General features: G+C 39.7%; 1 protein-coding gene across 3 annotated transcripts; it reads right to left on the bottom strand.

Annotated features, from left to right (window-relative positions):
- Positions 1-1,088: 1,088 nt before the first annotated feature.
- Positions 1,089-21,946, bottom strand: grhl1 (grainyhead-like transcription factor 1). Of its 3 annotated transcripts, none has more exons than XM_042500563.1 (16): positions 21,796-21,946; positions 18,409-18,598; positions 18,045-18,118; positions 16,376-16,509; positions 16,053-16,288; positions 15,431-15,513; positions 14,937-15,090; positions 14,709-14,820; positions 13,102-13,196; positions 10,377-10,620; positions 9,854-9,981; positions 7,540-7,568; positions 7,239-7,324; positions 4,944-5,029; positions 2,915-2,979; positions 1,089-2,396 (listed from the first exon to the last, which is right to left on the bottom strand). In XM_042500563.1, the coding sequence occupies exons 1-16, from the start codon at positions 21,813-21,815 to the stop codon at positions 2,282-2,284; spliced, it is 1,851 nt and encodes a 616-aa protein (XP_042356497.1). In that variant the 5' UTR covers positions 21,816-21,946; the 3' UTR covers positions 1,089-2,281. The 3 variants fall into 3 exon arrangements, with proteins under 3 accessions (XP_042356497.1, XP_042356498.1, XP_042356496.1); XM_042500564.1 differs by having other exon boundaries at positions 7,239-7,327; positions 16,053-16,264; XM_042500562.1 differs by having other exon boundaries at positions 7,239-7,327; positions 21,796-21,945.
- Between the last annotated feature and the right edge of the window lie 890 nt (positions 21,947-22,836).

Below are 22,836 nucleotides of genomic sequence, written 5' to 3'. Positions count from 1 at the left end.
AATCATATATAAGAAGAGAGCGGCGCGTAGAGCCCGCCCACTCAGGCAGCCCAAGAACATTGAGAATGAAATAGCACTGTCTAAAAAAATATGACGGTGCAAAAAAAAAATCATGAATAAATAAGTAAAGTGTGAATAAAAGAATTAGGCTCATCTAAGCTGATAAAAACTAGGAATAAAAGAAAAACCATATAAATAAGCAGATAAGATGCTAATAAAAGGGATGATGTCATATAAAACGGGTTGAATTAAAGCAGGTCACATAGTAATTAGGCTTCTCCAGTGCATGTTTTGAGACTACTCCCTTTGCAGGGAACCATTGCAATGTCAAAACATTATGCTATTTGCGAACATTTATGCTTGTAGTAAACTTGTTTTTCTGTGTTTTATACCTTTTAAATTACTAATACTTTCTTCATTCAGCCTTTTGAGGTAAATAATTTCAAATTCCACCTTTGACAGTATTTCAACTTAATGTCCACCTTTTCTAGAAATGTATTTCTGCAGTTAGCATCATAAGGTACTGTAGTTTTGCTTCCATTTCTGCCAGATTTTCAGATGTTTCAGGCAGTTTTTTAAATTTGGATTTCTGCATTTTCAGCCATTGTTATGAATTCATATCAGCTTGCAGCATCCATATGCATTTTCTGCAGGAATTGCATTTTCTCGTTGACATTACTGTCCCCAAAGCCACGTTGCTAATGTGGCTAAAATATCAAATAACAGTCTACTTCAACCAGATGGCGTATGCAGGAATTTGTGGCCAGGTTTCTGACAGAGCAGTTTCTCTGCAGCAGGCTGTCCTGTCATGCCTGCTTCCTGTGCACAACCGTAGGGTTGATGCCCAGACATCTGTTCCTGTGGACAGACAAGGAAAACACTGGCATAAGCACAAACAATCTCTGCTACAGCTCAACACATCAACCACAGATAGACCTACGATCACTTAATTAAAGCATTTACATTTCTATAGATTACAGTAGTCTGTAGTAAGATGGACAGTTTGCTGTATTTTACAGGGAATAAAATATGTCAAACAACCTGTGAGAGAACACAAGGTAGAAAAAGTCTCAGACAACCAAAACAGATGCTGCTGGAGAGCCTTTATTGGGCACTTTGTGCATCAAATCCTTTACAAAACAAAAACCCTTGACATGTAATGTTAGAATAACTTCATATAAAAAGGAAAAACATCATAATAATAGGAATAACAGAAATTTGGATATATATGGTAAAAAACAACAATGACCCACATCCATTCTCTTAATAAATATATACACAATAAGTACTGAGATACAAAAGAAGGGATCATATAGATCCATTTTTCAGTGGATATATACAACAATATATATATTTTTTAAGTTTGTCGGTTATTGTGTTTTATATACTGTATTTATGGCAATAGACGAGATTTGTTTTTTCTGAATGTGCCTGAACTAAATCATATTGCACTTCCAGAACAGCCTGCATAGACTGTACTAGACATTCACTGACCTATTCCATCAACATTCAGAGAACTACTCTACAGGGGAAGTGTAGCTGTGTTTTAACATTATTATCAATATATTTAGTGACTATTTAATACTTACAAAGAGGCCATTATTTATATCGATTTAACAACACAAACAACATGTATCCTATGCTAATAAAAAATACAACAAACTTTTACATTATTCTGCCCTAACTGTATGATGGTTGAAGAGAGTTTTACACACTAAATACTGCCATGTTGTTTAGTCTTAATACATTGAACCACTTAGGCTCCATCAACAATTTGCTGTCTTCATTTTGTGCACTAAATATCCAACTTTATGGACTGTAATCATCAGTGCTATGGCTTTAGGAAGATGAGCCGTTTCTCCTCATAAAAAGAAACACTGCTGCTTACATAGCATGAGGTACTGCAGCACCACGAACAAATTTACAAAAGTAGGCACAATTATCTGAAACTTGCTGAGAAAATGTCATAACAATCAAATGTGTACTCACTTGTTGATTCACATGCACACACAAAGGTTTTAAAGTGAATCAAAATGTATAGCTTACATATCTAACAAGCATTATGGCCTTTTAAGAGCTATGGCTTTTCTTTAAATACCTCCTGTGGGACTTTAAAAAAAATCTACTTGACATTTATACAGCACAAAGACAACGTGATTTAAGTTTCAGATCAAGTCCATAACCACTGCATAGTTAGACGTGTAAACCACTATTCCTGACGGCTGCATGTCATTAGTCCTCCACCCCTCTGGTCTGGGTGATGTCACCTCCTCCCGTCCAATCAGATTTCAGTGAGGGTGAGTTTGTACATGCCGCCCAGCTCCTCCATGGTGATCTGGAAAGTGTCTTCGTTGGAGTAGTGTTTGATGATGTTGTCATCCATATGGACTAGGATCCTATTGTAAAAGAGATAGTTAGTGACCTCTTTATTTCTTTTTTTATAAAGAAAATAATTGTTTAAATCTTGACTTAGAAATAAAATGAATTAATAAATAAATGCACAAAAAGCAGAGAAATCAATCTAACGTCAGCTACAAGAATCATTTTTTAAATATTATTGCATGGGCAATAATTTTCTGCCTTTTTTCTAGGACAGGAAAGGTCACAACTGAACCCGGGCCACTATCACTTATTTATCTGTAACTTTTAAAAGAACAATGTGGTATCTAGCAGTGAGGACTGCAGATTGCAACCAGCTGAAACTTCTTTGGGTTACAATTCCTTCAGTGTTCATTGTTCAGGAGGATTCATTTGAGATCATAGCATAAAATACCCAGCCCAAGCCGGTCCATCACTGTATAGTGATCCCATCGCAATATGGTCTCCTGTTCGATTGGTTACTCATTAATACCAGGTTTGGTCCTCCTCAAAGTTTCAGACATAGTGTGGTGCAGTGTTGCTGACTCATACTCACCCTTTCTTGCACTTTTTATAGACCTTTCCAACCTTATCCAAAGGTAATTCGTACTTCTCTGAAATCTGGTTGAAAAAAGAAAAACACAGAACAAAATAAATGATGGAAAAACATAAAAGCTGACTTTTTTACGCTGTCTCATCATACCCCAAAACACTCTGTGGCTCTTCAAGCTGTCCAATGGAGGATGGTGAGGCAGACAGTTTAAATAATATACTATTGGATAAAACTAATTATGACTACTAGCAAGTGACATTTAGAGAAGAGGTGCAGGAGGTCACATATATAATATACTGTAGAAAAAAAAATATATATACTGTAATATTAAGTAATTTAAATTTGTCATAAAATAATACTTGAAAATATTAAACTGAGGAGAAGAGTAGAAGAGAAACATTAGTTGGGACCACAGATGTCGTGATTGACAAAGTCATGTGATGCACATATTGCTTAAGTGTAGTTTATTTCAAACAGTCTCCTTGTTATGGCATACTTAATCATTCATTCAGTAGGCAGTAAGCAAAACATACAAACTGAGTATGTAGTATGAACATAGGCAGATTATGGAAACCGAGATGCAAAAGGCTGTCCCCACCTGTCCTACGCAGGAGCAAAACACACTCACTTAAAACTCTTTTTTTTTGTCATTGTTTTTGTCTCTTTGTAGTTGCACTTTCTTTTGTGGTTTGGTGTCACTTTGAGGAAATTTTGCGTCTCTTTGTGGTCATTTTAAATCCTTTCCTGGTCAGTATGTGCTAATATGAGTTACATTTTGCAGGTGATGGCCAGCGGCCCCCCTTTAAGGCCGTGACACACACAACACTGATGTTGGGCCATCAGTTACCCTTGTCCCTGCAGCGTGTTTCACTGTTGACCCTTGTTGGTCCTTCTCGGCTTTTTTGTGCAGCATGTTGATTCAGCTAAAGCCAAGAGGGATTGAAATCAAAACAAACTTGTTCTGCAAGTTTATTTTGTTATGCCATTCACATCCTGATGGTGTGTGTTGTTGTTTACTGGCACACGGTAAATATGCTTTGTTTTTTCAATATTGGATTGTGTTGTTAATATGATAACTAGCTAACTAGTATCATGATGGTCACCTGGTTTCACTTTTTGACTGACGAACACAGATGACCGCTGTGTGCTGGTATGGCGAGTTATTTCAGAACAAATGCGCTGGTTGGCCGTTGGTTAAGTGTGTCATGTGCAACTTTTTGGGCAAGAATTGGTGACATGAGGTGAAAAGCCCCCTGCTGCACCGCCCTCTTGTCACTATGTCACAGCCAAAAAGTTGCACAGAAACACACCAAACCGATGGCCAACAAGCATGTACAGTAGCCAATGTTTTGCGCCTGCGTTAGAGGAAATACCCCTCCACACCAGCAGACGGCAGATGTTTTTAATAATTATTCAAAACAGGAAACCAGAAGACCATCGTGATGCTAGTTTGCAGTTTAACACAATCTAATGTTGAAAGCATATTCACTGTGTATGAGTATACAACAACACAAACCATCAGGAAATATTTGTTAGGAGCTCAACATTTTAAGAGAAACAGTGTTACCTCATAAAAGAAGTTTGTTACGACCTCCCTCCGTCTTAACTTTAGCCCTGTGTTTACATTTTTCACTTCCGTCTCTCTTCTTGTGCGCTGATCTGAATAGCCAGTCACAGTAATTTCATTCACCAACAGGGTCTACGACCCCTGAGACCAGTTCAACATGCTGAATTGGCTAAAAAAAGGCAGATGAAGGCCAATGTTACATGACTCGGTCTCATGCCATCAGCCCAACATGGGCGGACGGCCGACCTTTGGCTTGGTGTGTCATGGCCTTTAGGCCCCTGGGCGTGTGCCAGGCAGGCCCGTTTAGTGATCCGTCCATGAGTACGCATTGTGCTAATATGTGATTTTGATCACAGGTACAGAAAGAACTGGGTCTCAAACACACGGCCGAGACCACCGATATGCATCAGAAACAAGAAGTTCAATACCAGCCACCACCAGAACAATGAACTGAGGACCACTCACAGCTTCCACCAGGCCTTTCAGCGTGGGATTCTTCAGCATGAGGGCATCAAACACCTCCTCCGTCTCCTTGCGCACATACAGCAGGACTGCGTGGTGGAAAGGGAGAGAAGATACAGGCAGGCATCAAAGCAAAGCACGTATGTTCATGGGTTGGACACAAAAACAGACCCAAAATCTGGCCTCCGACAAAAGTCCCTGGCAGGCTTGAAGCGTGTTTTTACGTCAGTCTAAACAGCTTGACTGCTGGTTGGGTTCATTTGTGTGGGTTTTAAGATTTGTGGCTTTTCTGCATCCCTGTCTAGATTTCAAAGCAGTGAAACTGAAGCACATGCCCACTTTAGTAAATCTGAAGATGTACTATGTAATGTTCCAGTTAATCTAAATACTCCTCCTGCCAGCCTGAATTATGTGGCACTGGGCCCAGATAAAGCACACCTAGAAAGCACACGCATCATAAACGGACAGACCCACCTCTCATTCACAAGACCCATCTCAAAATAGATCATACTCTAAATAGATTTCCTCGTATTGTTTTCCAACCTACGGCAGGAACGTGTTATGTATGTTGCATCTAAATACAACAAACATTCAAAGGCAAAACTACTGTATGTGCACAGGAGTTTTCACTAGTTTGACATCTGTATTTGGTTCAAAATCAAATAAAGAAGTGAAACAGTGCGGCAAGTGACTGTAAGGTGGTGTTTCATAATGCTATAGTATGTAGGTCACACTTCATTGTGGTCTGGAGCGGCCATGGATAACTTTGGGACAGACGTCATTTCACATGATTGGCAGTTCTCTCTTTCACTCATTGCGTGACTGCCAGTTTTCAAACTGGAAAAACTTGACAGCTGTTGTGAAACGATTATAAAAACTTCATTTTAATCTTCATAACTGAATTTAGTTTAATTAAAATTAACATTAGGGTGATAAATTGACCATGCTTTTTGCTTAATTATGCTTTGTAGATTCTTTAACCCTCTATGGTACATATTATGATGCCGGTTAGTAAAAAAATGTTTGGAATGTTTTTGGGGGGTTTTGTCATAAAATAGATAAAGTGAACATAACGTAAAGACATTTAAAATACATTTTTTTATGTACACTTTTGGTTTCGTTACCTTAAAGAAACACTGTATCATGACGGTAAGAAATGAAAAAAACAGGAGTAATGTTAAAATCTTAACAAAATGATACACAATACTGTATGGAAAATATTCAGAATTATTACATTTATCTAGCTTAATTTGCAGAGATAAAACAAAAATATGATGACTGTTGTGCTATAAACCTAAATACACAACACCAAACCACTTAACCCATTTATTATTGTGAATCCATTTTTTTTCAAGACTTAAAAAATGACAGAAAAAGATGTTATCAGATCATTTTTGTGGAGAGAGTTAATGAGGCTGAACCATGTGAAGAAGGCCGCATTAAAAAGGGATTCAACATGGCCTCCATAATTGAGGATGTGTTGTGTTTCTGCAAACAGCAAAAAAGTGGGTATGTTATGTAGAGGCATCACGGTACCATAGAGGGTTAATGGTCATATAGTAGGACTTGAGCTGTGAGTGATTTTTAGACCAACAAAGAGGGATTTTAGTTTTTTGATAATGTTCTTCCACATTACTTAAAAAAGCCTGATGAGGTGAAAGTAAACAGTATTACAAACACACACACACACACACACACACACACACACAAAGAGAGAAAATTGCAAAAATATACATAATTTTGTGCAACAGGAGCATTCGGTCACCCCTTGAAACTTCACTGTGATTTACTGATTGATATGCTATGCATTTGATAAGGTTAAAAAATCCTGCTGCACAAACATATCTTACAAGATGTATACTTTGACTTTATGCAGGCATTCATGCAGAGTCTGTGTGACACAGGCTTCAAATGATAACATCTCGCTATAACAAATCTTAAAGCATTTATTTATATCCTGAAAAAAACTTGCGGTAAACCTGTGAATGGGATATAGGGTAAAGGGCAAAGACTTGTTTGCATGTGTGTGCACGTAGTGATCAGTGGTATTTTGTGGAGTCAATGGAGGCCTCTAGCACGTGTGTGTGTTTTGAAAGACCTGGAACAGTCACATGGCCCAGAGAGAGCGAGAGAGTGAGAGTGTGTGTGTGGGTTGCTGTCAGGGGCCGACCATAGCAAACACACACAGACTTAAACAGGCTGATTTGCCCACGAGAAGAGCATAACTCACCTGATGAGCATGTGAACTGTCAAACCATTACACTACAGCAACACACACACACACACACACAAACATACCTTTCTTTGGTTCCTCCACTCTCGCCATCTTGGTTGGGGGTGAAACGAACTCATCGTCACTGAAAGGTAATCTCTTCATGGCCGAGCTGCTGTGGACACAAAATAACACACAAATCACTGCTTAAATGTCATTAACATCCGCTGAACAGGCTATACAACTCGCACATATGCACACAAAGCCCAGAGGCCTTTCCGAGAAACATGTATCTCTGTGTTACTTTTACTGGGAAAGTGCCAGAGGTGAGCTCCATTCAAAACTACTTTAAAAGCAAGTATGAAATCAAGGCTTCAGTGAACTCACCTGTCCTCTCCATCTTCTGTTGAGAAAGGCTGCAGAGGAAACAGAAACACATAAATTAACTCAAATGGAAGATGAAAGTAAAACAAACAACAAAAAAGCACATATAGTGTCAGAGATAACTTTGAATAATTAAGATATCTGAGGACTGGGTACCCAATAATCATGCAAATAACTGACATTAAGATGCACTGAAATGTGATTGTTGTAAATGTTGAACTTTTCCCTAAATCTTACACACTGCACTTCATCTTTAAATCACATAGGGACATAAATAGTATATCAGATGCTATCACATCCTCTTCATAAAGCAGTTTAATTTCCAGACAAAGGTAATTCAAAGTGCTTCACATAAGGTGAAAATACATTCAAAAACAAGTTAAAAAACCAACACAAAAACTTCAAAATACTTCAAAAACACGAAAACGTAAAATAGGTAAAGAAAATACAGTTATTGTTCAGTGACACTGCAGTAATAAGTTGCTCTGTGTAGGCTGTGTCAAACAGTAAATCATCAAGTGCGTGAAATCCCTTCACTATTATTTGAAAAACTGCACAGAATCAATCAAAAATATGTTCTTGTCTTGTTTTAAGCTTCTGTTTTTTGGAGCCTGTTTGCTCTGCAACTGTATTGATTGCAGGCGTTGCTGTTAATAGAATTCTATTCTGAGAGGAAACCCAGTAAACCCTGAGTTTATCACAAACTGATAGCAGCTCAGTCAGGTTCAATGTCATTGGCAACACCAAAAATAACCTCCTGTCCCTCCCTCGGTTTCGCTGGTTGCAAAGTAAACACAGTGAGAGTAAGAGAAAAGCTAAAAGAGTCCTTTTTTAGTCGTGCACAGCTGGGCTGCTCATAATGTGAGCAGCAGGGGGCACTCAGAGGTCACAAGATTATTTTTCCTGCAGAGTAATTTTCACTATATACACAACAGCTCATCACATGTCAAATGATCCCCAAAAGCTAATGTGTGCAGGCCAGGGACCAGATGCATAAATAATGCATAACCATGCGTACGCTTTTTTGTAAACATAAACGCATTTGTAAAGGAGGAATTTGTGGTGATGATGTGCGGACCTCGTGCATTCTTCAGAGCTGCGTACACACAGTTTAAACTGAGATAACTGTGGGTAAAATGATAAGAAGGAGATTAAATATAAGTTGAGAGATGGAAAACGATGTTTTATGGCCGTTGCCCACTTCACAAATTGTTTTATTTATTCTATTTTGCAGCTCACACTGCGTTCTGTTAGTTTTTATTTATGAATGATACAATTCAGCATAGTTTTTATTGACATTCATCTCCCTGTTAGTGACTGTTAGTTTGTGGAGCAAGTTACTTTCCACATGAGCACGATAAATGAATCACTGATCCTTCTGACATTTAATAATGATGACAATCAAGATTTCACCATGACAATGATTTGCAGAAATGCGATGAATTAGTGGTACGGACGCTACAAATATCCACAGCTGTGCGTAGTGATGGCTGCTCTGGTACTATTGGAGAACTGTATTTCTCAGTGATAAGTGTAATGAATGGTGGAGGGGGACATAAGGCAATATGTAAACAAATATTTAAGGGTGTTTGTATGTTCATTTACGGTGAACTGTGGGTGTGGAGATGAGGCTCAAGCCACAACGATTGAGATTTATAAAACAGAATCAGGCGTCCGCATGGCTTCATACATCCAACATTAAGAATGTATATGCATATTTCCTCATATTGCCTCTGTGCGTACACACAGTTTTAGTTGATTGTTTTATGCATCTGGCCCCAGGTGTACGTGCACACACACACCTCTTACAGTGTCAAGTGACATGTTTTTCCTGACTGGAAGAAGCAGAGCTCAGAGTCCAGTCACAAAGAAGATAAAAATCTGACACGTAGCATCCACACATCATTAACAAAACTGCCGTCCTCTCTCCGTCTCTAAATCTATCTCTTTATTTTCCTCTGAGCACTCATGAAGTTGGCAGCACAGGTAGTATCTTCTGAAACCCCCGGTTTGTTTTGAGTCACTGTTAAATGATTCATACTGTGAGTAAGCAGTCTGAAATACAGCCATCGGTATGTAGGACTCCTATCAGAGCTCGCACCCAGAACTCACTGTTCCTGCCAACCAGCAAGCAAGCAGGTCACCTCGACCCAGCTGGCTGATGAGTGGGTGGAAGCTAAAAAATAAAGCTGTTTACGAACCATCTAAGATGCTATGAGTGTTACATAAATGTTAGCAAAACAAAATGTTTTTGGTCAGAGATGAAATATAAAAAGTTAACCCATGCTAGAGTTTTGTGTCAGTGACTGGCACTCACGTGGCGCTGGAAGGTGGAGAAGTGAATGTCAGGAATGAACAGGACGGGCTGGGTCTCGTGATCGGTCATCATCTTGAAGATGGTCACATCGTTGCGTTTCTGAAGGATGGGAACTTTGACATCAACAACTGGGAGGAAAAGAAACAACAGAGAGAAGTTTAGACTTTTATTGGGTCTCAATTAATGCAGTAGGACATTTTCAAAGTCTTTAAGCCACATTAGCTATTTGAAACCTGAGGAAATTGGCTTGATTTTTTTCAAAAACATTGGAAGAAGGCAATGAGTGAGAAAAAATAACCTAAAAATAGCAAGAAATTTCTAAAACAAACAAAAAAGGGCCTTTTTTCAAGACAGAGAATGTCATTTTATATAGCTGATAAAGGTGATTTGGGATGAGAAAGAGGCCAGAATTAAATAAGATGTTTTTCACAGTCTCAGTGTGGCATTTTTACATTAAAAAACTCAAAACTTCAGTCCCCAGCTTGAGCATGTTGAACAGGTGAAGTGCTGCTGAGTGACTCACAGGCCAGGCCGGGGTTGAGCTCAGCGACCTTCCCTTTCCGGCGAGACTGCTTCCTCTCCTCGTCCCGGATCTTCCTCTCGGCTCCCTTGTCACAGAAGACTTTGATCTGGCAGTAGGCGCGGTGGATGGGCTTGTTACTGCGGTTGTTGTAGCTGTATGTGTCGATCTGCAGGTTCAGAGGAAGACCCTTCACGCCCTTCTGGGAGGAGAAGTCGGTGCTCAGACAGTTGACAGAGATGAAGATCTGTGGAGGAGGGAAGGAGGAATAGTCGTGTTTAAAGCACAGAGGAAATGTCCACTTGTTGGAGAAATTTCTCATAAAAACACTGACAAGCTTAAAGTCAACAGCAACTTCCACTTCTTTAACCGCTGCGTCTAAATCATAAGGAACATTATCCCTCTGATTATTTTATCATAGGGAACAGTGGTGGAATGTAACTGAGTACATTCACTCAAGTACTGTAATTAAGTACGATTTTGAGGTACTTGTAATTTACTTGAGTCTAATCTTTTCATACCACTTTCTAATCCTACTCCACTACATTTCAGAAGAATATATTGTACTTTTTACTTTACTATATTTATCCGACAGGCTTACTTACTTTGCAAATTAAGATTTTTGCATAAAAAGCACAAGATAAGTTGATAAAATATGATGCTGTGTTATAAAGTATCCAACAGTTAATACAAGAGCAGCTAAAACAATTTTGACCATTAATCAATTTGATAATTGGTGTAAAATTAAATAGCTCTTAACTAATTTTTTTTTTTTTTCAAATTTATTTTGAATTTTTTCTTTTTTTTAATTTTTCTGGATAGATTCCAATGCAGGTTTTTTTTTTACTTGTAACAGAGTGTTTTTACAGTGTGGTGCTTTTATTTATGTAAAGCATCTGAGCACTCTCAGTCCTCAGGCTGCATTCAGTGTTCTGTGTTGCCCTCTATTGGTCGACTCCAGAGATCACAAGTGAATTTTTTTTCTAACTTGGAGATGCTCCTTTGTCTTCGCGGTGCTTGTATTGGAAACAGGTTATCATTGTGTCAACAAAACACGCTCTCATAACAGAGCTTCAGGAAGCACCTAACACAGACAAACTAAGGGGTGAGCAGCAGATATCACTGATATTATGAATATTATTGAGAAGCAAATGAAATGTGAATTCATCTGTGCATGTATGCGTTGTGAAAATAAAACCGCCCGGAGTCACTTTAAAACTTAATTCATATATTCAGATAGAGACAAGTAGAGAAAACCAGTTGAAAGTGCTGATGTCATATTACAGTTTTATGGGGGATTATAGTTATTAAAGTGAATTAGGTTAATCCATATTTTGCCAACAGGAAAGTGCAGGTATGAAGTAAAAAAACAGTGGTGATTAAAATGTATTTTAACACATAAGTCCTTACGTTTTTTTGACAAAATCTGAACAGCAGGAGAAATTAAACTGTCCATTTTGATGTACGATCTGTCACATATAGTGCTGTCCGAAAAAAAAATTTTAAAAAGGAATTTCAAAAAACATACCAAAAAAAGCAGAAAAGAAATCATTGTCCTCTAAAGATGTTTTTGTGATAACACCAATAAGCAGCCTCAGAGCAGGCAAACATAAGGGAGGGGCTGCCTTGTGCAAATACACATCAAATACATATATGCTTCAGAGCAACAACCCTGGGGGCAATACACACACACACACACACACACACACACACACACACACACACACACACACACACACACACATCTCCATCTTTCATTTAACATCTCATTGATGAGACGCTCAAACAACGCGGCAGGGTGGTGCTTCCAAAAATACACACACAGAGAAGTAATGAACACACAAGGATGAACATCCTATGGACACAGCCCTCAAGTCATGAGACAGTTAGACCCACATCCTGGTGTGTATGAGTGTGTGTGTGTGTACTGTATATGTGTGTGTGTATGAGAGGGTCTGTGCACTCTAAGCAGCCTACAGGGAGTATGACGCAGGAGATGAGCTGTGGCGCCATGTTGTCTCCTGTCCGTCGTTCTCCATCTCGGCTGACAGCGGATAAGTATAAGAGAGCGGTGACAACAATAAAAGTCAAGAGAGGACAGAAGCTCCTCCGTTCTGCCACCTCTCCGACCCGCTGAACTGGATTTTATTTGTCAAACTGTCCAATAAGGCCCTCGTCCCCCCTGCTGAGTTTCCTCATTCCTGCACTCTTTGTTGCTCTTGTCAGAAATACCTCAACACGCAGCATCACAATAGAGGTGAAAGGCAGGTTGGACCAGTCTAAAAAACACATACTACGCACCTCCACCACTTCTCTACGCAACAAGACTAAACACATAAAAGGAGGGGAGGAACAGTGTGACAGCATCTTCTATTTAGGCCCCAGTTTTCTTTAACGGCTGTTTTGTAGGATCACAACGAACAAAGCCGCTGATGATCACCAACAAAGGGGTTTCAATGCCTGAAACCGTAATTCTGGTCTATGGCAAAAACCACACAAGACCTTAAAAAAGAGGAGCAGTTGTAAGTGTGTTGATGTGAAAAGTTCAAGGCTTGTATTAAGAGTTCAAGACAAGGATGTGCATGGAAACACTCTAGACCGAACGCTGTACTTGTCCTCACATGTATGATGTCAGAAGCAGCCTTGTGAGTGGAAGATGGTGTTGATATCTGTGAAGCTGAGTGTGTGTGTGTGTGTGTGTGTGTGTGTGTGTGAGTGAGTGGCCTACCTTGGCCTCCTCGTTGGTGTCCCAGGTGAAGGAGATGGCGTTATAGGAAATCTCCTCGATGTTTCCGATGGTGTTGAAGCTCTCCTTGTAGTCAGCTGTGACAGTAAAACAAAAGAGATTTATAACTGAAACAACCAGGCTTGTGTAACTTTATCTTCATTCTCTGAGTTATTATTATTACGTATAGAGATGTTTCTGAAAACATATTTTACATTTTTGCCTACACGCAAACAAAGGATTTTTAGTAGTTTTGGTCTCTATTGATAATTTCAACATTCATGACAGCTGAGCGAGGGGTGAATTTTTTTCATAACTCATACTATTGAGGCTGCTATTAAAGTTAAGCATAATTAAAAGCAGTCTGCTTTGAGTGACAGGCTATCTGCTGATAGTGCCCTCAGCTTTTCAGTCAAATTCGCCCCACAGTGCCGGCCTCTCGCCTAACTATGGTCACTTGTAGCTCCAGTAAACTCAGATGACAACGGCTGAAATGCTGAACTAGCAGCTTCAAACCAGTAGGTGATGTCACAGCAGCTCCGCCCATCTTTTTCACAGTCTATGATTCGTGCATACCCTTTGCTACTTTGTGTAATGAGCTTGAGCCAGAAACAGAAACAACAATGGTGGACAAAGTTACTAGTGTGTTTATATTTTGTTAGCTTGGCTTGGTCTAATGACTACTTCAAACTTAGTACTGCTGCACCACTTCATGGACAAACGGAGGCCACAACTGCTAGCATTTGGGTCATTTTTGTGTTCCACTGTGCTCTGAGATATTTTGAAAAACAACAATCATTTGGACAGATTTCTTTAAGAACAGAGGTGTAAAAAAAATCTGTTTTTAAAAAAATGTCTGTATTGGAGTAGACAGGGCCTTAAAGGCTGCAGATTTAATCCGTGTAAACACACCTTTTCCTGTCAGATACTGTTAAGCTGCCCTTTCAACCAGCCACTTAACTGTGCAGACGCAGGAGGATTTATCAGTCTGCTCAATGATATCACCAGGAATGAATCATTGGATCATTAAAATCACCACCATCTGTGCACCAGCAGTGCCTCTGACGTTACACTTGATTTTTAATTTGATATTGCAGTGCTCTTGTTCTGACAAAACGATCCTTTTAGTGTTTTAATAGCTTGACCCTTTGAAACATGAGCAAATTGGTTGGCCACAAGCAACTCAACAAGACATGGCCCAAAAATTAGCAAAAAAAACATAACTTTAACATAACTTTACATATAGAATTATTTTAATTATAAATACAGTACGCTCAGTACTTCCCAAATACATGCATTTTCACTAAAATGTAACGATTTAAAACACCTTTACATTAACAGCGCTACTCATCTGCGCCTGATACTATTAATGCGGAAGTATTTTAATTAGTATTGTTCTAGTGAAAATGCAAAACACTGAGCGTACAACAGGATAAATTAGACATGAATTATGCTGATCAAGCTGAGAACAGATGTTTTGACACATCTTTTACTCCAGTTCATCAAGAAAAGAAAGTTCTCTGCACAAATTAAACGTAACACTGTAATCTATGTACAAATGATCATTATGTTGATGAAGTATTCCTTAAAAATAAAAAAGTGGTTCTTACCAATGTCCAGACACCTCTGTTTGGCAGTGTGCTGTCTGGAGTGCCAGTACTTCCAGTGTTTCAGCTGATCGTCTCTGCACTTCTCCTCTCCAAACACCACCATCACCACACTCTGATTGTGGATAAACACATAACTTAATATGTCATAATGATAATTTATTATGTGATTAACATCAATCATTCCATGCTGCTGCTTGTTTCAGATTTATTTTTGTCCTCCTTTCTTACCCTGACTTTGGTGATGGGTTGCTGAATGCCTTTGCTGTCAACCTCCCTGAGGGTGATTGGGTAAAACTGGCCCTTATTGAGATACGTCATCGTCCCATCACCTGTCTTCTGACGCAGAGACTTGGACGCCTCAAGAGTGTACTCAAAGTTATTCCTATAATTTAAGGAAATAGAGGCAGAATGAAGTTAACATCAAGAACAAAACATTAAAAACATGCTTTTATTTTCTGTAAAACTGTATGAAAATGCAATAGTATTCAAAAATTTGTTAAAACATAATGGCGCACGCTTTATTTAGCCACTGCAGCTGAATCGCGACCTTAAAATCCGTGTGTGGGGCCAGATAACGCCCGTGTGTAGACTTTTGTTTTCACACTTAGAAGAGTCTGGTGTCTCCCCTGTGACTGCCATGAATGAGGCCATTCTGCGGTCTTGTGTCAAAAAGCTGAATGGTGGTGGAAGTTGGACAGTGGGCCGGCGGCAGCGCGACTTACCCCGGCATGGTGTCAAACTGAGTGTAGTCCTCAGGCGCCATGGAGGCCATACGTAACTGGAGATCCCCTGGGAAGGAAAACACCTGCAGCAAACAAAGAAAACAGATACAGAGTGTGAGATGAGGCGTCGCAAATACAACTACAAAGTCCTCTAAATCACCAAAAGAATATTTCTTAATCTAGCGACCCTTGGAGAGTTTGTGGCTATTTAATAATTTGACCCCTTCGTCCCCATTTGTTAGTTTAAATGTCTCTTCCCTCATGTTGCTAACCCCCCTCATCCCTCCCGTGACGCGGTTTTGTTGGGTTACTCTATTCTAAGGTAATTCCCCTCCAGGTTAAATAGAAAAAGAGGAGAGAGAAAGGGCTTTGGCTATTGTAGGAGAAAAGTACAGCACTTTATTGTGTTGGTGAGACAATGGCATAATAACACACTGGCCGCTATTTTGGCATGTTCAAATAAAACCAGGGAAGGCTGAGCCCACCGCTGGCTCCGTGGGATCAGGTGAATATCCTATTGTGTGATGGGAGAGATCTGAGAGCGGAGAGGAGAGCACAGCGAAGGGGGGGTTGTGGGGAGAGCTTTAGCGGGGTTTAGAAAGAGGGGGATCGAAACACACACCTCCTGGGAACCATCCTTGTAACTCTCTGAGAAGGTGGAGTCGGGGGGCGTGCGGGACTGGGTGCTGGGGCTGAACTGAACCGTGTTGTGGGTGAGCTGGCGCTCAAAGACTCCCACGTGGCCGTCAGTTTCGGCACAGTCGTTTGGCACGGTCACGGAGAAACCGTGGGTAGGCATCTCTGTCTTGACAGACGGGTAGTTTGGCACAGCGGCTATGGAAACGGTGACAGTCGTGTCTGAGTGGACAAAATCAGCAAACTGACAATTAGGTTTTCTGTTTTTAAGCTGCTCATGTCTGTGTATGGTGTTGAATGTGAACTGACCTGGTGAGGGGAACTGGGCCCTCTTTTCCTGGGCCAGCTGAAGAATATTGAATGGTCCCTTGAGGACCTGGATCCTGTTCTCCATACCGGCTTCCTGAAGTGGAACTATTGGGTGTCCCGTCTGGATCTGGTGTCTGCAACAAATAAAAACAGCACACGTGAAGTACTACATTTAAAATGATGTCAGACATATCGTTAATCTTATTAACTACACAACTGTAGAAATGTCCTGTAATGTACTGTAGAAATGCTGATATCAACACATGCACTCTCTAAGGTCACCTGTAGTCTAAATAACATTAAGATTCTATCTTTAATGCCTCCACACTGCTGTCGCCGAAGGCATTATGTATCCGGGTTGTCCGACCCATTCTCATGAATGCCTTGAGAGAAATTCTTCAAATTTGACACAAACGTCCACTTGAACTAAACAATGAACCGATAAGATTTTGGTTGTAAAAGGTCACTGTGACATTGCATCCTCCTCATGTCACGAACATGATATCTCAAGAGCACTTTGAGGAAATTTCTTCAAATGTTCACTGGGACGGAAGAAGGAAGTGATTAGATTTTGGTGGTCAAAGGTTAAGGTCACTGTGACCTTGTCTGTCTCATTCTTGTGGTTGCAATATCTCAAGAAAACCTTGAGGGAATTTCTTCAAATTTGGCACAAACGTTCACTTGGACTGAACAACTGATTAGAATTTGGTTGTCAAGGTCACAGAAATAAAAAACGTGTTTTTAGCCATAATTCAGGTACTCATTATTATGTCAAAATTCTCACAAATGTCTAGTAAGATAAAGTGATGACATTTTATAACCAAAAAGGTCAAAGGTCAACTGTGACATCACAATGTTCTGCAAAAACATTTTCTGGCCATTACTCAACGTCATATCTCAGGAACAGAAGGGGAGATATTTGGTCAGATACTCAATTGGTGAGTCTAATCTTGAACCTGCACCAACTGTAAAGATCCTTTATGCTGCCGGCAGAAAGATGTGAAGCATCCATATTTTCACAGAAATTGATGTAACTGTAACTGCAACTTGACTTTTGTGTAGAGGCATACAACTACCAGGTAATTCTAGTTTTACCCATGTTTAAACTTATTCTTTCTTATTTTTTTACTAGTTTTCAAGGTGCAGTGTGTTGGATTTCGTGACATCTAATGGTGAGGTGGCAGATTGAAAGTCCCTCCTTTCAGTGGCCTTCAAGTAACGTAAAAACCCAAAAAGCTCTCTCTAGAGCCAGTGTCTAACAGGCTCTGTTGAAGAGGAGATGCTGGAAACCATTGTGAATATATTTGTTTTTATTCATTATATTCTCTCTTTTTAAAAATTAATTAATTAATTGTTTTTTGTTTTTTTTTTAATGTGAATGAGTATCTTAAATATACTTTTACCATCTGGTCATTTCTCATAATATGTAAATGAAATTCTCTTTGTCATTGATTAGGCTGCTGTTTTTTTCTTATGGAAACAATAAAATTGATTGCATGATTAAAAAGTGAATATGTGTGTAATTTTGTAAAGATTTTACTCTGTACTGCTCCCACATACATGTGCAAATGTACACAAAAATCAGTTTATGCCGTGAAGGTTTCCCTCTGCTTTTTGTGCTCTTATTTTTAAAAAAGGGGGGTGGTATTAGGTGAGGGCTGCCGCTTACCTTTTGTTGGGATCCACATCACAGACCAGAGCTTCTGGCTTGCTCTGGGTTATTGTTCTCTTGTCCCTGGGCACCTGTATGGAAGGGTAAACACAGCCGCTTAGCGTCTGACCACATCACATCCAACATGCCGGGTCATCATGCTGTCTATAGATCAGTTACATGACATAAGCTCTGTCTCACAGATGCTGCTTCATGGTCGGATGTCAGCATGGAGAAAGGTCATACAAGTAAAGCCTGTAAAGATCTGGTAAGTAATCCCCTGACATAAGACTTTGATTTCTTACAGATCCAGCGCCAATTCCCGACGAAGAGAATTGTTTCTCGTCTGGTCAAGACAGTAATTCTTTATGTTTCCTGTTACCTTATAGTAGTCGTAGAGCAGCCCGAGAGCTGCAGCGCTGTCCTCGTCTCCGTTTATGCTCATCATGGCCTTGGTGGCAGCCGTCAGCGGGTTCTCCAAAAAGGATTTCCACGCTTCGTCTTCTGTGGTGAAGGAGCGACGCTGGCCGCCATAGCCTGGCTCGTTCTGGAGAACCAGGACTGCACGCTTACTGCAAGGAGAAGAGGAAGAAGTGTCATAAACGTACTAACCAAAACAATAACATGTTAAACTTACAATCATGAAGATCTCCTTTGTTGTTCTCTTTGGGGCCAACTACGCCAATATGCAGTAATTGCAGGTGTGTTTATTGATCTTACTTTCCCTTTTGGGGAACGGCCCAAATTCCCAAAACTGTTGGTCTGAAAAAAGTCACATTGAACCAACAGCCCATTTCTCGGACAGCTTGTTGTTCCAAAAACAAACGCCCATTGCTCCCAAGTCCTGTTCTGAAAAAAAACAAAACACTCCCTGCTTTAAGAGAACCAAATTGCCAGAAAAAATGTTTGTATTGTATGTTTCTGTTAACCACGGATACGTTACATTTGTAAGCAACGCTGTGGTGAGGTTTAGGCACAAATTTCACCTGGTTAAGGTTTGGCATAAAACACCATGGCATTGAAGTCACTGGAAAAGCAGGGACGGGTCGGTGAAAAACACCTAGGATCATTGGCGGAAACACACCGGAAATCTAAGCACAGGAACAAGCTGTCTGAGAAATGGGCTTTTGGTCCAATGGGACTTTTTTAGGACTAATGGTGCCTTGGAATTTCAGGCCCTCAATGGCCTAGCACCTTACTTTCACTTATTTTTGAAGTTTCATCATTTGTAGTCATCGCTCTTTTCTTTGATTGTTCGGCCATCGTAACTGTTTTCTTTTAATATTAGCAGAGAGCTCAAAAAATCAGTGTGCAGCTTCACACATAAATGAGACCAACCACTGCTGGATGATGGAAAACGCAACACTAACTGTGCGGCACTTGTCGCCACAGACGTAGCTGTAGATTTTGGGGGGGGACGCAGGAGGCATGTCCCCCTCAAGCGTATTTGTCCCCCCCAATAAAACTTGAAAGCAGCAGAGGACGCTGTTATTATTTCAGCACCTCTGGTTTCCTCCTCTGAAAGTTAATCTGCTTTTTGAATTGGTTTTTAGGTGAGAAGCCTGAAATAAGCTCTGTGGTTAACACAAGCTGAAGAGACTTCAACATTTGGTCCTGCAACATAAAATACGTCAGTAAATACCCTGCTAGTGAACTCTGAAGCTATTTTTTTTTTTTTGACACAAAAATCTTTTCTTTTTAACAGTTTATGCTATGCCTTCTAAGATATTTTAGTTGATGTAAAAAATTGAAGGCATTCAATCAAATACACTGTATGGACACCAACTGTATGTGTTTGAAAGAGCAGGTGTAGACTCTAGGATTAAGATGTCCAGATTGATTCTGCTCGTTGACTTTCAACGTGTTCACAAAGCCAAGACCTACAATCACGACCTTGTTCAGAACAGACAAACAGGTTATAAGAGCGAGAGATCAACCATGTAGATGTTCCTAATCGTAAGACCTGTTGTTCAAGCTCTTCAATGATTGTGCAACAAATCTCAGCCATCGAACCACCGAGGTGTCTCCAGCGAAAGATGCTCTACAGGCTCATCTGGTGTGACGACTGGTTCGGGGACTTCTCATTGGCGGAGATGCTGGTCATTAGTGACGCACCTGACCCTGCCGCATTCCAGCGCCATGCTACTGTTTTTGTAAGGGAATCACAAGTTTTCATTCCAAGTCACCGCCTGTGTTTTTTCTCTAGTTCTTCCTCTTCATTTTTGCAACACCTTTAGAGTCAGTGCTTTGTAAACAGGAGCGAGCTGGGCCAATGAGAAAACGCTTGTGTTTTTATGTCTCATCTTTTTGTGTCAATGTGTAAATTTAACGTGTAAATGGCTTAAATTAAAAGGGAGATGAAGACAGTTTCAACAAGTGAGAAAGAAACATTTCGACACTGAACTTGCCTATTTACAGTCAATTTTAATGTTTGCTCGGCTTCTATTTACACAGACGTGTTAATCCCAATGACTAAAACAAAGTCATTAGTTGAGCTCTTGTCATTAAAGTTTAATCTAGCTCATTAGCTCTCCTTGTCAAACTTTGGAAACTACACACCCGTATAATACACTTTCAATCGTCCTGTCACCAAATCCATCTGCCTGATTTTCTGCCACAACAAAGTAATTATGATAAAGTGTAAACGGACAGGCTCAGTTTCCACGCTGAGTATCTACAACAAATGCAGCTTCTTTCTCTCAATGGTCAGAGCAAAGTGATAATTAGTAATCCTATATCTAATTGTGCTATTCATAAAAGGCAACCTGATAAGATCCATTATTTACTGGCATTAAAACTCAGAGGAAATGTAATCCATTTCTAAAACAAACACAAAAAAAGTTTGTTTTTTCTTAGACAGAAATTAAAATTACAGTTCACATGAAAGTAGCAGCATGAATTCACTTTTAATGAACAAGAGCATGAAAAACAAACATCATTTTAACATTTAGAAAGCGTGCATGCAGTCTCTTATTTCTTGACACCCAAACATTTCTATCATGTAGAGTAAAATCCACTAAAACCTCATATGGCCCTGTGCTTGCTTACATTGTCCCTGTTAGTAAAGTTGAGCCAACGCCTAGCAGGTGTACAGTTTCACTCCCCTCAAATGTCTCTGTGTCATTGCCCTCAAAAAAACATACACACTATATAATAATCATTTAACATGAACAATCTTTTTTTTCTTCTTTTTAAAATTCTTTGTAGTTTATATGAAAAATAAAACCATCTGCAGAGTTAGTTTTCTGTGGCTGGCAGCTCCCAGCTGAGGTCCATGTTTATTCCTGAACAAACATCATTAAGACTATCCACATAACTGTTAGAGCTTAAAGCAAAATCAAACACTAAACCGCCCATTGCTATCACGGGACAGTTTTTATTCTAACAGGCGCCTCTGCTCGCACGACAGGTGGAGATACACCTGTACAGGCTTGAACATGACAGGTGAAACGAGCGGAGTTACTCCATGGGAAACTATGAGATCTAATCGCTTTTCTCGCTTGGCGGCCAAGTCTTAACTCACCCTTAAAAAAACACAAAAAGCTGTTTTAAATTACAAAAAAAAATAAATAAAAAGAATACTTAAATATTATAGTTAAATATTCAGCTGCAGGTCAGAGGTGGAAAACGGTGCGACCTTTTAAAATCCATGTGCGCAGTAAACTTGATTTTTTTTTAAAACGTGGAAAAAATCTCTAAAAAATATATAAAGTCAGTAGTGTCTCGTGCTCCTTGTGCGAGCTACAAGTGGAAAGTCAGGACAACTTACTTGTCATGCTCCTGTGACATCTCGGTCGGTCGAACTGGACTTTCTAGTTGGTACTGAAAATCCGATCCGTCTTCTTTACCGTGAAAAACTCCGCCGCTAACGCTGGATGAGGGCTGCGGCAACAAACAAGGTGTCCCCTACTGAGAGAACGGGTTTTGTCGGCTTTTCTCGCTTTTTTTGGGGCTATGCTGAGAAATTAAGGCCGGTTTAACCTGTGACAGGCGCGCGGATTGGATTACAGGTGGACGAGAGGGCGGGGCCACACTGACAGTTTCCCTCTGAGAGGTTGTGATTGGCTCAGCTGGTTGGCTACCTGGGAGCAGTGGAGGGACTCAGGGTGAGCCAGAGGAGGAGCAGGGCTCAACAGCTGTGATTTTATCATTCTGGGCTATTAATTGGGAAACATATTCAAATTTAGAGCTTGATTCTTCAAAACGAAAATAAACAAATTAATAAAAAGAAAAAAACGTGATTGGGGAGGTGATTAAAAGATTTTAAAAGGACAGTGACAAAAACTAGAGAATGCAATTTCTGAAGAAATTGCTGGTGGGAATGCTGCATGTGGAAAAGCTGACACTACACTGCAATACACGCTTTAAATTTTGAGTAATACCATTTATGTATGAATGATGTGGAATATAGGGGTCGACAGATAATCAGCCTGGCTGCTTATTGGGGCCGATATTTGGCATTTTGCTGATGATCTGTGTTGACATTTTATTTTAATGATCACTGATAAAACTAATTAAAAAGTGCAAAGACAAAGTCAGCATGCACTTTTACTTTGTCAATTCTCAGGGAGTTATTTTTATTTATTTATTTTTATTTAAATATTTACTTGACTTTATAAGAAGAAAAGGTTGCTGGGAACTTGCTGTATATAATGTTGAAAGTTTTAGTTTTGATCAAACATTTACTAAAGGTATTTAAACAAAGTTTTGTTTTAAGTGTTTTTTTATTCAAAATTCTAAATATTAACAGAAGGATTTTGATTTTGATTGTAAATGCGTATCGGTTCCACATAAGGGTAATCAGTCACAT

This window comes from Plectropomus leopardus, chromosome 14 (genome assembly GCF_008729295.1).
Source record: "Plectropomus leopardus isolate mb chromosome 14, YSFRI_Pleo_2.0, whole genome shotgun sequence".
Taxonomy (NCBI): domain Eukaryota; kingdom Metazoa; phylum Chordata; class Actinopteri; order Perciformes; family Serranidae; genus Plectropomus; species Plectropomus leopardus.
The sequence above is the reverse complement of the archived record's forward strand: the minus strand, read 5'-3'. Positions and strand labels throughout refer to the sequence as shown.

Coding starts and splice junctions, on each gene's coding strand:
- grhl1 (XM_042500562.1), bottom strand. CDS start 21,815: ATGTCACAGGAGCATGACAA. Junction 14,821..14,936: donor AACCCATCACCAAAGTCAGG/GTAAGAAAGGAG, acceptor ATCCACAATCAG/AGTGTGGTGATGGTGGTGTT. Junction 2,980..4,943: donor TGAAAGGCCTGGTGGAAGCT/GTGAGTGGTCCT, acceptor TTTTTCAACCAG/ATTTCAGAGAAGTACGAATT.